At 36.9% G+C, this 16816-nt stretch overlaps 2 protein-coding genes and 2 long non-coding RNA genes across 5 annotated transcripts; 1 reads left to right on the top strand and 3 right to left on the bottom strand.

Annotated features, from left to right (window-relative positions):
- Window positions 1-2540: 2540 nt before the first annotated feature.
- Window positions 2541-5414, bottom strand: LOC145224601 (uncharacterized). 2 transcript variants are annotated; one of them, XR_013859702.1, is made up of 4 exons: window positions 4782-5414; window positions 3876-4466; window positions 3408-3586; window positions 2541-3031 (listed from the first exon to the last, which is right to left on the bottom strand). It is a non-coding gene; the product is annotated as an uncharacterized LOC145224601 (long non-coding RNA). The 2 variants fall into 2 exon arrangements; XR_013859701.1 differs by lacking the exon at window positions 4782-5414 and having other exon boundaries at window positions 3876-4775.
- Window positions 5415-7581: 2167 nt separating this feature from the next.
- Window positions 7582-8691, top strand: LOC145225439 (uncharacterized). Its single transcript, XR_013859894.1, has 3 exons — window positions 7582-7723; window positions 8155-8295; window positions 8559-8691. It is a non-coding gene; the product is annotated as an uncharacterized LOC145225439 (long non-coding RNA).
- Window positions 8692-9800: 1109 nt separating this feature from the next.
- On the bottom strand, window positions 9801-11558 carry LOC145223508 (cytochrome P450 2D4-like). Its single transcript, XM_080089921.1, has 4 exons — window positions 11512-11558; window positions 11122-11280; window positions 10690-10879; window positions 9801-10128 (listed from the first exon to the last, which is right to left on the bottom strand). Exons 1-4 carry the CDS (start codon window positions 11556-11558, stop codon window positions 9811-9813), a joined length of 714 nt encoding a protein of 237 aa, XP_079946047.1. The 3' UTR covers window positions 9801-9810.
- A 168-nt stretch (window positions 11559-11726) lies between these two features.
- Window positions 11727-14411, bottom strand: LOC145224840 (cytochrome P450 2C5-like). Its single transcript, XM_080091428.1, has 9 exons — window positions 14002-14411; window positions 13801-13946; window positions 13644-13746; window positions 13443-13552; window positions 13246-13367; window positions 12762-12874; window positions 12522-12666; window positions 12299-12462; window positions 11727-12229 (listed from the first exon to the last, which is right to left on the bottom strand). The coding sequence occupies exons 1-9, from the start codon at window positions 14320-14322 to the stop codon at window positions 11912-11914; spliced, it is 1542 nt and encodes a 513-aa protein (XP_079947554.1). The 5' UTR covers window positions 14323-14411; the 3' UTR covers window positions 11727-11911.
- Window positions 14412-16816: the final 2405 nt, after the last annotated feature.

Here is a 16816-nt window from a genome sequence, read left to right on the forward strand (position 1 = left end):
CTGACACTTTAAGAGAGAGCTGTTTTTGTCGACAAAATTCTTCCGCAATGAAAGAGTTTCTTCAATTTTTTTGATATGGAATGTTTCTGTTGATTTTTTCAAGCTTTAAGCATTTTTCCCGGATGGTGAACTGCAATAAAAAAATAAAGATAAAGTGTATGCTCATTTGACTTGACAATTATGGGTTAAACAAAAGAGGCTTGAGTTTAGTCATCAATAAGCAGTTTCAGTGTTATAAAACAGAGTTAATATTCAATATTTAGGGGTTTTAACTGTGCTAAAATTCAAAATTACATCAGCCAGAAATACAGAAAGAGTTGAGTTTAGTAAGGCAGTAACAATTAAGGCAGTCACTTACTGTAAATCATTTCAATTCAAATCCAATCTACAAGCCCTCATATGACAGTGTGCTGGTCCTCACTTTGCTTCATACAAAGGTAAGAACTTGAAATTCTTCATTGCTTCATTGCCAGAACCTTGATGCCAATCAGGTACTTCAATCTTGATTCTTGGCTCATTTTAGTGTTTAACATATTCATTTCACAGCTTAGAATGCATTTGTTTTTGTCTTGCTGTTTTACAATTAACTGCCATTTTGATATAAAACCCAATTTACCTGCGATTATTATCACAGCAAAAATAATATTTGCCAATAAAAAACAAATTTAATGCTCCACTGCCATTACCGATAAAACCGTCCGCAATCGGGCTGTGTTATAACACAGGTTCTAAAGATTCTAATCCCGCCCGATAAGAAACGCATTATTCTGCGTAACACAGCCGATTTTAATCGGGGACTTCCAGACGGATCGGGTGTTTAAACTGTCGAATTCTGGATAATCCCGGGCCTTTATGCTGTCGTATTATATTCCATATTATGGATTCTGCGCTTTAAGCGACATGGTATGCTATTGATATTACGAACAGCTTAGGGGGTTACCCTAGGTGTTGTTTTCGTTGGTTGTGGCTGTTTGTTGACAAATTAAATCAGCTGAACTGAACCTTACAGTGCGGTAGGAAGTTGGAAGTTAGAACACTGGCTTCAATTTATGGAGTTTTTTTCCTAAAAATTGGTGGTAAGTTTAACTTATTTAAGTATTTTGTACAAAATAGAAAACCATTTTAATATAGAAAGACATATCACATGACATTAACTGGGTTCACACACAGGAAGTAGGTTTTGAGTGAAGCAGCATAGTTTTACGAGTTTGTCAGCCTTAAAAGTGACAAGCATCTGTGCCCCTGCAGGGTCCTGGTGTGTATTTGATTTGGACAAAAACATCAAGGTGTTGGAAGTTTAAACTCATATGGGCAACACTTCCATCGATTATAAACAAGGCAGCTACACAGATGGTGTATTTTTGATTAAAGGAAGGTCCTAATTGTTTCAGAAAAAATGCAACCCGGACAAGTCTGGAAATGTTTGGGCTGGTGGTGAAAATTGGAATGTTGAAACCAATACAATATAGGACAAGCGACAGAGAGACAGATTTGGTGAACCACAGATGATTGTGTGAGTAAACAGTTGATCTAATAAACTTAAGGCAGATTAATATAGCATGACTTTGATATTTGGTATAGAAGTGTTTTACACACCTTACAAACTATTACCTGAAAAAAAACGAAAATAAGAAGCGTACATCATCATTTTGTCGAAGGGCATGACCGTCCACGCACTGACGACAATGGTCGCACAGGGATAAAGATTGCCGGCTATAAAACACGAACGGTTTGAGATAAAATTAAACGGTTTTCACAGGCCAACGTGGAATTATAATCTGTAACAGCTTGCAAAGTTTCAGCTTGCTGCCATAAGCGAAACGAAAATAAGAAGCGTACATCATCATTCGTCGAAGGACTTGACCGCCACACCATACAATAATGTCACACAGGGATAAAGATTGCCGGCCATAAAACACAAACGGTTTGAGATAAAATCATTCGGTTTTCATAGGCAAAACGGTTTTTCAAACGAGCTTTTTGAATTGTTGCTTGTGACTAGATTTGAAGACTAAAGGTTTGTTTAATCTTTTAGCGACTTTATGCAAAGCCATGTGTTCATCGTAGTAAGCTACCGAAGACAAAAACAAACCATAAACTGTTATTTTGTTTTTTGCTTTTTATAGGATAAGTAAGACTTAATGTTGAATTAGTTGTATTAGAGTTAGACACACAACTTTCGTATGCACAATTACTTTCAAGGTATGCGAAAAAACCTGAAGTAGGTAAATCACTGTATCGTTTAGCACTAAAGAATAGTCATTGTTTTCCAATTGATGTGAAACAACAGATAATGACGCAATAAAGCTTGCTTGCAACACAAAGTTTCAAACTAACGGGTCAAGGAGCGTGACGTGATTAAGTTTTATAACAAAAGCTGAAACAACAGGACGTTTATTTGCTTTCCTTTCAAGCAAGTTTACGCTCACTGAATTGCCCCCTATCTCTTGACTATAAATTTACTATTTCTACCAAGGTAACCCATGGCGCCTGTTGTTTCTCTGGAGTAAACTTTCCTCAACAAGTCTGTAGAAATGAAACACGGATTGTACATTCTTTATTCAAGCCATTGATCCAATTCCGTGCGGCTTAACTTTGTAACTTTTGAAAGAACTCGCAATGAAAACCACAAATGTATCTCAGCAAAAATGCAGTAAAACACCTCACATCCAGTGAAATAATTCTGGTTCAACATTTGGAAGTGGTCATGGATTTTTACGCAGTATTAAATGTGGATAAAAATTGTAGACTAAAAACGCAGTGTAACAAAAAACAAACAAACAATACAATTTGCATTAAAATAAGCACAAAAAGCACCACAAATTAACATATTTTACAATTGGAATAGACATATTTGCTTATTATGTTGAACCTTTGGTCATATCTTGGTTAATGTGCTGGATGTGGAATACAGAAAGCAGATTGCATGCAATCCATAGCTGTGTAAAGGTTAAAGTTTCAAATAGTACACATATCCTTTCCTTGCATCTAACTTTTCCAGATTTTAAGGGTAACATCTCCTTGCCCTGTCCTGTAATAAAACACAAATTTAATGAAATAATTAAACACCATAAAAATCTAGTTTGGAAACTTTAGAGTTAATTAAATGCATTTTTTACAATCTTTACTTGATAACCAAATGGTTAGTTGCTAAAAAGGCTTTTTATGCTACCATCAAATGACTATATGACAGAATGACTATACTGCTATGTAACTGAGCTGCAAACTAAACTATCTGCAACATTTTTTAACAAACATTTTGTTAACAATTGGAGATATCTGCTAAGTAAATCTAACTGTGAAAGTAGAGCTTATTTTAGTAGCAATGGTGCAATATTAATTTGAACAAACACAGTTGATTTATGTTAAACAATGTAAGCTATTTTGTACTTTGTATATATATCTACCTGGTCTACTCTTCAGTCCATAGCCTTTGTGTCATTTGCTTCTTTTAAAGACAAAAAGCATGCTTTAAATTGTTTTTAGTTGGGAAATCCAACACTGCAATTGTTGTCAAATGACATCTTCATGGTAAACCATATGATGAGTTTGTATGGTACATATGAGGATTCACCCATAGCTTTGGCTGCAATTGCACAATATAATAATAAATTTCAATTCACTATTAACTAAAAAAACATACAGTATATGTTCAAAATCGCAAACAATTTTGAACCCATTTTAGTGTTTTTACCAGTCATTAATATTACAAGTGCTGGAGGCAACCAAATAATATCAGTCAATAAAACTAGGCATGCTACCTCAGTCTTTCAGGTAATAGTTTTTAAGGTGTGTAAAACACTTCCATACCAAGTATCAAGTCAAGAATGCTATATTAATCTGCCTTAAGTTCTTTAGATCAACTGTTTACTCACACAATCATCTGTGGTTCACCAAATCTGTCTCTCTGTCACTTGTCCTGTAGTGCAGTGGTTCCCAACCTTTTTTTGTCGCGACCCAAATACTTCCCAAAATTAGGTTTATGGATTCTTGCGACCCATAAACATTCTTACTATTTTGGGTTGATTTTTGTTTGTAATCAGGAAAGCTTTTCGAAAATTTCTGCGCTAATTTGAAAAATCAAACAAATCATATTCGTTTATTTTTAACCAAGTTATAACTGGCTCAAAGCATTATCAGCCAGACAACGCTTAACAGTGATCTCACACAAACATTATGTGACGTCACAATCAGAATTAACCACTACCACACCAAAATGTCATAAAATTATTATTGGGCAACAATTTATAGCCTTGGGAAATAATAAAATAACACTACAAAACAAAGTCAAGGAGTAGATGCTTTTATTGCCACAAAAACAGGCGACCCAACAGAATTGTCAGGTAACCCAACTTTGGGTCGTGACCCATAGGTTGGGAAACACTGCTGTAGTGTATTGGTTTCAACATTCCAATTTTCACCACCAGCCCAAACATTTCCAGATTTGTCCGGGTTGCATTTTTTTTCTGAAACAATTAGGACCTTTCTTTAATCAAAAATATACCATCTGTGTAGCTGCCTTGTTTATAATCGATGGAAGTGTTGCCCATATGAGTTTAAACTTCCAACACCTTGATGTTTTTGTCCAAATCAAATACACACCAGGACCCTGCAGGGGCACAGATGCTTGTCACTTTTAAGGCAGACAAACTCGTAAAACTATGCTGCTTCACTCAAAATCTACTTCCTGTGTGTGAACCCAGTTAATGTCATGTGATATGTCTTTCTATATTAAAATGGTTTTCTATTTTGTACAAAATACTTAAATAAGTTAAACTTACCACCAATTTTTAGGAAAAAAAACTCCATAAATTGAAGCCAGTGTTCTAACTTCCAACTTCCTACCGCACTGTAAGGTTCAGTTCAGCTGATTTAATTTGTCAACAAACAGCCACAACCAACGAAAACAACACCTAGGGTAACCCCCTAAGCTGTTCGTAATATCAATAGCATACCATGTCGTAATACGACAGCATAAAGGCACGGGATTATCCAGAATTCGACAGTTTAAAGCGCCTAAAAGTAGAAGGATCGGGTGTGTGTTTGGTCAAGAAGCAAAGGAACATCAATGAAAATTTGACAATAACAAATGAAAGCTGACTGGGACTGTTGATTTCTTTCGTAACATAAAAGGTTCTTAAACAAGGGTGTACAAACAGTACTCAAATACAGCATGCCAAAGTATGGACATTATTTGAGTTTGCCGAGACGTACTTTTGCGAAAGGCGTTAACCATCATGAAACCAATTTAAGCAACAGACCCAAAACGCTTCTTATCGCCATTCATACCTCAAGCAAAATCTTCATGAAATATTTAGTGGAGTACAAATGTCTTGGGTGGCTCATGGCTTTGCGGATAAAATCCCCTTAAATTCTGTGTGACACACTTTCTTTCTTTTTTACAGTAACAACGGTTTGAAGAAGTCGAAAAGCTTACTTTAATGACGGAAATCATTAACAACCATGCACTTCCTACCAGATTACTGAATATGACAGTGAAGTAGCAAAACAATTTGATAGAACTTAAGTGTCCTGATCCATAAAAATTATAAGTTAGAAGTTTCGCATATGCAATATTTAGTTTATTCACGCACCTTTGCGCAGTCTGCGTGGTGCGGTCACTTCAAACCTGTCAATCACTTTTCAAAAAATCACTACCCCAAAAACAAATTTTTGTTTTCAGTAACGAGAGCCACAATTACAACAGTTATTTAGTTAGATCTGTATTCGTTGTGCGAACGTTTGTAGCCTAATATATACCAAGGGTGTGCAACCTGCGAGGCACAGGCCTATGCGGCCCATTGAATTATAAGGTTGTGTGCCACCGCAGACGTGAGTATTTTAATTCAAAGTTAGCCGACCAATGCGTGGACGACTAAAAGCAAAAGTAACACTTTTAAGCTATCTGATAAAGAACGTTTTTTTACAAAGACCGGTATCCACAGTACAAACAGTAGGCTACTTTTAGTATAAGGCGTAAACGACAAGTTGTTGCAACTTAAAAAGCAACAAGATAATTAGTTAAATGCATTTGTTAAAATCTTCTTTCTTTGGCAACGATTTTGTATTTCAGAGGTGTAAATACGGCCGCTGCTGCTTTTCTCCATTTCAGGAATATTGTTATTACTGGAAGGAACTTAAAATTTTAAAACATTGACGATAAGAATAAGACCAGTTCAATCTTTGCCAGTTGCTCCCCCAAGCATGAACGTTGACCAACTGAGAAAAGGTATTACGTAGTTTGATTTTACAAAGTGACGGCTTGTGTCCAAATGTCGTTGTGGCTTCTTTTGTCATTTGCACGGAATACACAAGTGGTGGTCTAACAGGCTCCCCTCGACTGGTCCCACTAACGCAGGGGTTCCCAACCTGTGGTACGCGTACCACTAGTGGTACGCGAAGGGTTTTCAGGTGGTACGCGAGTAGCTTCTGTTTTGTTCACAAAAACCTCGATTTGCAACTCTATATTTTGTTTATCTGGTTTTGTTTGCAAAAAAACATTCCCCAGGCCTATTGTCCTTGTTACGTAACTATTCCTGTTGTTTCGTATCATTACGATCTTCAAAATACAGGTCATGTCAATTCTCAACAAAAAGCATAGTTGCTACTTGCTATAAAAAGCCGAACAACGCTGTGGCACAGTGGGCGTTAATTATGTCAAATGATTGCTCATTGATAGATATCATCTACTGCTTTGGAGCTTAAGCTAGCGTTGAATGAAATATGTTTCGAACAAATTAGTTGTTCTGCAAGAAGTGGTACCATAGAGCAGGCTGGGGTCGGCAACCTTTTTGCACTGCGGGCCGGTTTTGAAACTAAAATTTTTATCGCGGACCGGTCTTCAAAAAACTACAAATATATAGCTATAAAAACGCTTAAATTAGTTTATCTTGGTCGGGATACATGGGCAAAACGTTTTATAGCATTTAACCTGAAAAATTATACGGCCCGGTAACGAACTCCTCGGACCGGCGGTTGCCGACCACTGCCATAGAGCACATTAGTGTGCTCCTATCTGATAGCGCTTTAAATACAGTGTAGCTGCAGCGAATTTAATCATGATCCACGAATTGTCTCATGCGCTCTTTGCTATTCATAACATTTCAACGTTGCACAACTATTGACGGCTTGGTGATTGTTCAGTCCAAATGTGTTGCTGTGTGTCCTTTTATCTATTGAATATACTCAACTCAACACGCAGCTAGTCGCTTCCTATCTCTTAAAACATATCACAACTGTGTGCAAGCTCCTTTCATGTCTGTAACTCAAACAATTGTTCAGACTGTTACATCTTATTAGCCAGTAATTCCCGATTTCTATTGATTCCCGCTTTTCCTCACTACTACTTGTGTTGCAATCTATTGCGTTTTGTGACGTAATAATCGTCTGCCAGTTTTGTGTGATGACGCAACGCTGGTTTAGTTCTTTTCGTTACTGACTTCTGTGGAGCACGGTGCTGCGTCGGTTGTTTCAGAAAAGCCGTCGAAAATTTTGGGTTAGTTAGAAATTACTTTTAATCATGTTCTTTATACTTGGTCAGAGATTGTTAATTAAAGTTTTTTTTTTGCTTAGCAGCTAAGTCCAATACAAAACTGATTGATGAAACTCGCTGAAGAAATTAAGAAGTATAGGTCTTTATATGACCTATCATTTCATGGTTACAGAGAGAAATATGCCAAAGAAAATGCCTGGAAAACAATCAGGCAAACATTAAACATGGAAGGTACAGATTAGTGTGATGTAAAAGCAGACAGACAGTTGTTTAGAATATTAAAAAAGATGTGCATGTCAGACCATATGTCACATGCAAAATAAATTAATTGATAATTATGTATCAGTTGCCTAGACAAAAATTTGACCTACTTATATATGGGCCAGGTAATAAAATATTTATGAGGCTACAATTGTATTTGTGCATAACGCACTACATTTTCTATCATTCAGAAAAACTTGTTTTAATTTTTAAGCAGTACATATCCTTAATTTATGTATGGCCTGTGAGGATTTTCCATGCCTTGTTTTTTTGGATTCCTATTTTTGGTTGTATTCTATGGCAACATATTCATAGTATCTCAGTGTAGCTATAGTAAATATAGCTATGGCATGCTTCATTTTAAACTTTATTATATTGGCACTAACATAAAATTTTACCAGGTGAAGAAATGAAGAACGGTGGAAATCCCTATACGTGATAAGTTCATGATGGAGAAAAAAATCTGTCAGAAAGCTTTACTGCATCGCAGTGGTCATTGTACCCTGTGATGCAGTTTTTAGAAAGCAAAAAGAGCCCAGGGGGTGAGAATATATGTCTAGATCTCACTTAGCTATCTATAACTGAACTTCCAATGCATCAACAGACCGTTTACACTGTTACAAATACAAACTAAGTCGCATTAGTGCAGCTGGTGACTAAACATGGGTCATATAGAATAGTATAGCCAGCTATGTCACTCCAGTTTGTTTGTAAAAGATTTATAATTCCACGATAGACTGTGAATATATTTCTATACCCTCCTGGTGCTTTTATTTGTTTATGACAACTTCAAACTACAACGTAGTGTTTGAGGATATCTCACTCTGTCAGAGATGTTTCTGGTGTGGAATATTTCCCAGAAACACAATCAACCCATCAGAAAGTCCAAAAAAGAAAACTGGACATAGATCTGGCATTTGTTGCATACCCTGGAAAAACAATAGGTAATAGTAGTTCATGATTTTACCTGTAGTTTTCTTGTTGTATTCATTTTGTTTAGATCTTAAAATTAGAAATAAGTTTTAATGTGTACATGCTAACACAGTTTGTACCTGAAATTTCTGAAACCAGACCATTTATTTATGGTTTTAGTTTTGTTTTCAGAGGAGAAACAAGACCCTGAGGAATAATTTTTTTGGAGTGGCTGAAACAAAGCACTGGCCTATTGTAGTGAAGTGTGAATTTAAATTAAAAATCAGAACATTAAAAGCGTAGAAAGAAAAAAAGTCTGAAAAGTAAAATCGTTTTTTCACTGTAGTAGAACAGTGCTCTGTTTCAAAATATATTTTATTTTAAAGATTTGATTTTTTTTGTTGTGTAAAATACACATTAAGCTAATCTAAGATGGCATTGGTTTGTGTTTTCACACTGTAACAGGAAAGACCTCGTGAAGGTTGCCATCAACTTTCCCACAAACAGACGCATAGACATACAGTTACAGAACTTACATGGCTCTGAAAAGAGCCGTCTACATGCAAACTAACTAACTCCTTTGAACCAATGGCATTTTGCCAAACATAGATCCTGTTTCGCTGCAGATGTAAATCTTCATTGAAAGGAGGTCCGCTAAAACGCTAATAAAATGGCTGAGTCATGCCGACTTTTCCGCCTATTTCGTCCGATCGGACCAACGGCGATGGAAACGGAATATAAATTTTAAAGTTAGGTTTATATAAATTTTAATGATACTACCTGACCACAACCCTAATACCTTTAAGCGTAAGCATTTTTGGAAATATACCGTCATAAATAGGCATTTTGCTGTTAGTAGATTTGCCTGCTAATATTAGTCTGCTATGGCAATTTCTTTACCTGTACCATTATCTTTATAGCAAACCAGGCAAGAAATGAGATTTTGAAGAATTTGTGGAGGCGTGAACAACAAAATGCAAAAGTCCTTTTTGTACATTTACAAAACCATCTTTGAATCCATGTGATGAAAGACGTTTTTATTGACTGATAACAACAGTACAATATTCAAGCTTAGTATGACGCTCAAATCGCTTTTTATAGTAGTTGTAACATACTAACGACCAAAATGAGCTAAATGGACATTGTTAAAATCGTCGTTCTTTGGCAACGATTTTGTATTTGCGAGGTGTAAACACGGAACCGGTGCTGCCTTTCTCAATTTCAAGAAGATTGCCATCTTCTGGAAGGAATTTAAAATTCTGAATCATCGACGTCAAGAACAAAAACAGTTCAATCTTTGCCAGTTGTTCTCCCAAGCAATAACGTGGACCAACTGAGAAGGGTATGACGTGATTTGATTTGACAAAGTGACCATCTGCATCCAAATGTCGTTCAGGTTTAAATCTTTTTGGTTCGTCCCATAAATTTGGATCGTTGTGAACTGCCCAAATGTTTGGTACAACCTGCGTTATGAAAGAAAATTAAGCAACGCACATACATTTCAGTCGCGTCGAAATGTGCGCTGTAACAGACTGGATCTACGATACCAGTAGTAGACGCCCAGTAAGGTTCCCTCCCGGGAATTTCATGTCGAAACATTCCCAGCAATATTACCCTCCCGAAACAGACAACCCAGCAAAAACGTGTTTGTGCGTACAATTTTGTAAAAAAATGCCAGTAATGTTCAAATTCCTGGCAACTATTACCAAAATCCGGCATTTTAGGTTTGTGGTGACAAAGTAAGTAGGCGTTTTTAAACGAGATCGTAACTTATTTTTGCGAAAATGCGGCACCAAAATGGTAAATTTCCGGTATTTAAGATATTTGTTTTCGCTAAACTAGATAGCAAATATGATCTTAATCGATGAAATTATACCTAAATAAATGCTTGCAGAGAAAATAAACTAGTTTTAGCCATCGCAATGACGTAAATAAGCACACAAAAAATCCGAAAAGTTTTCGGCCGGGATCCTGGGATTCCCGGAAATAAAAAAATCCCGGAAATTGAGGAAACCTAAACTTACAGTCGTTCCCTTCGGAATGCTAAATCCTGCTACATCCACATCTTTAGAAGTACAATGAGGTAAACTAAACGCGAGCAAGGTGCGAAAACGTTGGACTTCGTGAATAAAAGCGGAAGTGTAAGGCATGTTATCCTTCATTGACATTGCCGGTTTGCCATTTTTGCCTAAAATGAACGTGAGGTATTTGTAGATAATTTATAACGGGTATAAACACTTTACCTACCAACAACATTTAAGATTTCTTTGTACAAATTCGCCTGTGTATCTGGGTAGTGAATAAGACAAAGTAGAGCCCAGCGTAAAGTACTACTAGTTGTCTCAGTCCCAGCTTCAAACAGATCCCTGATGTAATGAACAAGCTGAAGAGTCTGTAGCATGTAGAAAATATCATATTTGTAAAAAGCAGAACAAACTTAACATTATCGGTTGTACAATTTTAAAGCTAAATAGGTTGTTAAACGTACAGTAAATGTTTCTTTTTCCTGGTGCATCTCGTCAAGAAAAGCGTCGATGAAATCTCGTATGTTGTCCTTTTGGAAAGTTGATTCGTGCTGTTTTATTTCCTTTTCAAATTCAGCTGCACAAACAATGCTAATTTATAACATAAGCAATAAAAATTTACGCACCAACTACTTACCTAATACGTAGCTGACATCTTCCTTCAGTTCCTTTCACAACTCCTTAAGCTAAATTTGGATAGATAGCGCAAAGAGCTGAAATGTTTATTTAGCGACCAAAGAGGGGTATGGTTAGGAAGCAAGTTTTTTTTTTAAATGGAACTAAATTTTAAAGTTATTTTTATAAAATTTTTCATGATCCTACCTTAGGAGATATACCATTTTGACAGGTACTTTTGCTCTTGGCGCCATCTTTCGAAATTTAACTATATGTGGGCCTGCCTTCAAGTATGGTGTTAGTAGATTTTCCAGTTATTGTTAGTCTACATGGCAAATTCTTTACCTGTAGCAATATCCGCACAGTAAACCGGGTATAATAGACAGGAATTTGGAGAATTTGTTGAGACGTGAACAACACAGTGCAAAAGTTCGTGTTGTATTTGTACAAAACGCTTTGAATCCATGTGATAAAAAAAAACGTTTACATAGACTGATATCAACAGTACAAAAAAATCTCTAGTATGACGCTTCAATCGCTTTTTAGTAGTTGTAACGTAACAACCAACCAAAAAAATAAGGCAAAACAATGGAATAAATGGATTTTGTTAAAATCGTCGTTCTTTGGCAACGATTTTGTATTTCAGGGGTGTAAACACGGAACCGTTGCTGCCTTTTTCAATTTCAGGAAGACCACCATCTTCTGGAAAGAACTCAAAATTCTGAACCATCGACGTCAAGAACAAAAACAATTCAATCTTTGCCAGTTGTTCTCCCAAGCAATAACGTGGACCAACTGAGAAAGGTATGACGTAGTTTGATTTGACGAAGTTACCGTCAGCATCCAAATGTCGTTCTGGTTTAAATTTTTCCGGTTCGTCCCAAAAATCTGGATCATTGTGGACTGCCCAAATGTTAGGTACAACCTGCGTATTTTCAGCAAAGTTAGCAAAGCACGTACATTTAAGTCGCACAACATATAAAACAAATCGTACAGTTGTTCCCTTCGGAATGCTAAATCCTGCCACATCCACGTTTTTGGAAGTACAATGAGGTAAACTAAACGGAACCAATGTGCGAAAACGTTGGACTTCATGAATGAAAGCGGATGTGTAAGGCATGTTATCCTTCATTGACATCGACGGTTTGCCATTTTCGCCTACACGCAAGGTATTGTAGATAATTCATATATTCATAACTATAAAACCATTTACCTACCAATAACATTTAAGATCTCTTTGTACAACTTTGCTTGTGTAGTTGGGTAGTGAATAAGACAAAGTAAAGCCCAGCGTAAAGTACTGGTGGTTGTTTCAGTTCCAGCTTCAAACAGATCTCTGATGTAGTGGAGAAGCTGCAGGGTCTATTGCATGTAGAAAATATAATATGTGTAAAATTTACAACATACTTTACATTGTCGGTTGTACAGTTTAAAGTAAAAAAAGTTGATAAACTTGCAGTAAATGTTTCTTTTTCTTGGTGCATTTCGTCAAGAAAAGCATCGATGAAATCTCGTATGTCGTCTTTTTGGAAAGTCGATTCGTGATGTTTTATTTCCTTTTCGAACTCAGCTACCCAAAGGATAATAAATTATAATATTAAGCAATCAACATTTTAGCACCACCTACTCTAGGCCTACCATATTTTCCTCACCAAAAAGGAGGACACATTCCCGACAAAATAATGCCACAAGTTATTTGACGAATTTCCCCCCCGACAATTATTTCAGTCCAGTTTAACTTACTATAAATTGTTAATTTCAATTAACAATGACCACAACTCATGCATTTTTGCTGGTGTTAAAGGCACAATTGGTTTTTAGATATTTAGTAAATACAGATAATTACAAAAAGGAGGACATTTGGGCATTTTTTATTGTCCTTGGAGGACAACTTGCTTTTCGGTAAAAAAAGAGGACATATGGTAGGCCTAATCTACTCACCTAATATGTAGGTGACATCTTCGGTCAGTTCCTTTACAACTCCCGAAACTGGAGGCACGTATTGCAACCAAGGGATTACAGCAAGTAAACCAAACAACATGTTTTTTTTCGGGTCGTTAAACCTATTTTAAAACAGCAGCTTTATTACATTTAGGCCAATAAGTTGTTTGTTTTTTGTTTCGTATTTTTAAACCAACCATTTGTCTAGTTCTTGAAGAAGTCCGTTAAACCAAGGATCGTCATAATCAAAACGTCGACCAAATACAACTCCACATATCACGTTGGAGATCGTGTTCGATAGAATTCGCTGTAAACAAAATCTTTTCTTTTAAACTTCTGAATGAGCACACAGTGAATACTTTCAACACGATTCATGACAAACTTAGTTTAAACCGTACATCAATCGAAAATGCCTTTTCAGTCTGTTTTTGAATTTCCTCGTTCATGTAAGCAGCCTCTTCTAATACACGTGCTTCCATGCCTTTCTTACCCATGCCAAATCTAAAAACAATAAATGTGAATTGTCTGAAACTAGCTGGTTTTGTAAATACTTACCCACGAAGAGTCATCAAACCAAACTTTCGTTGCAATTTCCATTTCTTTCCATAATCAAGGAACGCAAGCCCGTGGCCGGAAGTTACTTGTTGTAACACAGGAATGTTTGGTCTCCCCGAGAATGATTCACCTTCGCGAACCAATGTCTGCAGAAGAAATAGTAAGACCAAGTTCAAACAAACACTGTTAGTAACATTCTACCTGCTGAATTGCTTCGTAGTCGTTGAAAACGATCCAGTCTTGGCGACCAAAGCGTGCGGACATGATTGGGCCGTATGTACTTTTCCATTTTGCGAATATTCGTTCGGGGTAAGAATCTAAATAAGGTAGAATTCCTATCATAGGAAATCCCCTCGGACCGGGAGGAAATTTTCTGGGTCTGCGATACCAGTAGTAGATGCCCAACACCACAGCAATGCAAACTGTTAAATTTGTCAAGTTGCAGCAGTCAATCATATTTGTGTTTAAGTCTTTTTCTATAGTATTTCTGTGCAAGGCGCAACACCCAACAATATACAACATAAATGTAATCACTGTAAAGCGCTAACACATATTTTTACAGATTGTTTGCTAGTTCTTGTCTAAGTAAAATTAACTTACTGATATTTGTACTGAAAACATAGCATTTATTACATGTGTTTCGCATGTCTAAACGTATTAAACGATGTACACTCATGTTTGTTCAGCATACACGTGGCTACTCGCTAACTGTCTTTACACTAGCGCGAGTCTGTCAATCCAACAAGTTTATACATTATGCACGAGTACGAGCGCTATGTACGTTACATTTCCTTTTTGTGGTTGTTAAAAGCTATAAGTTTATCATACTGGAATGCAACCGCTGCTTTACAGGCTTTTAACTTGATAAACTTCACTAGCATGAAACCAGCGCACAATACCGATAAACCGCTGCAGCTCTTGAACGATTGCCGCACTGTCTTAATGGGCCTAGGCAACCAGCTTTTAAGCGATACGCTTGAATGGCAGTCACGAGACGAAGGAAAACAACCACGAGTTAAGCGCGATCAGTAGGCCCCGCGGCTCGTCCGCACAAAAGGAGGCGCGGCGAAGGCGTTGTTTCAACACTTGTTTGTCTCTTAAAAATACAAACAATAACACACTTTTCCAAATTGCACGACTGGCGTTGTGTTTGTTTAAACTTGCAGATCACAATCAAAAAAGTAATTTACCAGCTCATAATTAATCAAAACCCTACTGGCATTTTTCAAACAAATGAAACACGCGAAGCCAGGTATCAAACTTTGCAAAATCTGCCGAAACAGCTGTTCATTAGATTTTTTAAAATTATATTAGTTTCAAAATAGACGAAACGCATCAGCGCTACAGACTTCACTTGGCCGCCGTGGCGTCATAAGTTCCAGCGTGTCGAGAAAACAGTCTCGTGACGTGGTTCTTTTTCGCAAGACACCGGAAAGGCGAACACGTGGCAGGCGATGACGTGATCGCTACAGTCTCATGACCGACATGATGAAATATTAAAAAATCCAAAGCATGTCTTGTCAAAACCAACCATAAAGGCTGACTGGTGATGTTTTATGAATGAAGTAGGAAAAAGTTTTCTACAGGGCAGGGTACACCAAACTTTTATTCACGGAGGCTCGGGCAAGGGGCAACATAACTTACAATCCCTAAAACAGCGTTGTACCAGAACTGTGGTCCACAAATCGCTTTCGTTGGACCAGCAAAAGCTACAATCTCATTTATAGTCAAATGTCAATTTGTAAAACTATGCGGAATACTACTTTTCTCTATTGGCAATGCTCAATTGTTCAATCAAAATTGACAAACAAATAGCAACTGTTCATGCACAATAACTGATACTTTTAGTATTGTCTGTGATGTCTGTGAACAAACTGTCTTTGGATCATTTTTAGGCGTCCTAAAAACTTAGGTGAAACTAATCCTGCATGTTGTTGCAGAAAAACTTTCGCAGTAAGTCAACTTTTAACGGTTAACTCAAGCTTTATTGTTACTTAATACCAGGCCGTAGTTTGGTGATCTCTGTTACAAGGATAAGCCTTGTTTTCAACTTATAAAGTCACTTCATGTATATGTGCAAAAGAGTAAAGCAATTATTAAAATTCCTTTTTTTCTGTCATTTTGCTTTCATAAGTAAAGCCATGAATGTTAACCACAGAGAATTTAATAATCCTAATTGGATGTTTGGTGACACAAGAGCATTGCCTTTAGCTTACGGCTGATAAGTCAGTTGGACAAAACATGCTTCTGTTCCGCAGAGAAAACCCGCGAGGAAACACAGATTTAAAAGCGTTGTTACAAATCGTTTCTACATAAAAAACATTTGATGGCAACTGAGCGTTTTGCTTCACACTGAGCCCCAGGGTTGCCAGGTACTATCGGCTGGATTCGGACAGTATTTGTCTAAAAATCGGACATTTTAGGACAAAAAAACGAGAGCGTATAATTGCTAACAAGGTATCAATATCGAGGTGCCAACTGCCATTTTTGTGCGTTTACTCTCCCTAAACTCATAAGCCCCGAGTTTTGCAAAAATGCAAAGTGACGGACGTCAAATATGACGTCACCTTTGCGTGCAACCACAGAACTGAAATCCAAACTCAAAGCCCAACAAACTTCCCATGTTCGAAAAAACGACACGAAATAATATTTAGCTGGCAATTGCAACACGTCGCTGTAGTGTTTATCATTGGTTTCGCAACGATTAAAAAATGTTTCGTCTCAAGTCGTTGCTCCATATCACCTTCCTTAGATAACCATTTATCACAATACAATTGCATTGTACACAACAATGGCCTGGTAGACAATTACGTGTTTAATGTCATAAACAAGGTACTAACCAAAACAAGTTGCAGTTTTAAACCACGTTTTGTCGTAAAAAAAGGTTTGCAACCTTCAAAAAATAGGAAGGAGACAAAAATTTATGCAATCAGCAAAATTCGGAAATATTAGGACAAAAAACTAAATGTCCTAATGCATTTTAGGCGTCGGGCACAGCATGTGAAATTAGGCCAAT

This window comes from Phallusia mammillata, chromosome 4 (genome assembly GCF_965637545.1).
Source record: "Phallusia mammillata chromosome 4, kaPhaMamm4.hap1.1, whole genome shotgun sequence".
NCBI classification, from domain to species: domain Eukaryota; kingdom Metazoa; phylum Chordata; class Ascidiacea; order Phlebobranchia; family Ascidiidae; genus Phallusia; species Phallusia mammillata.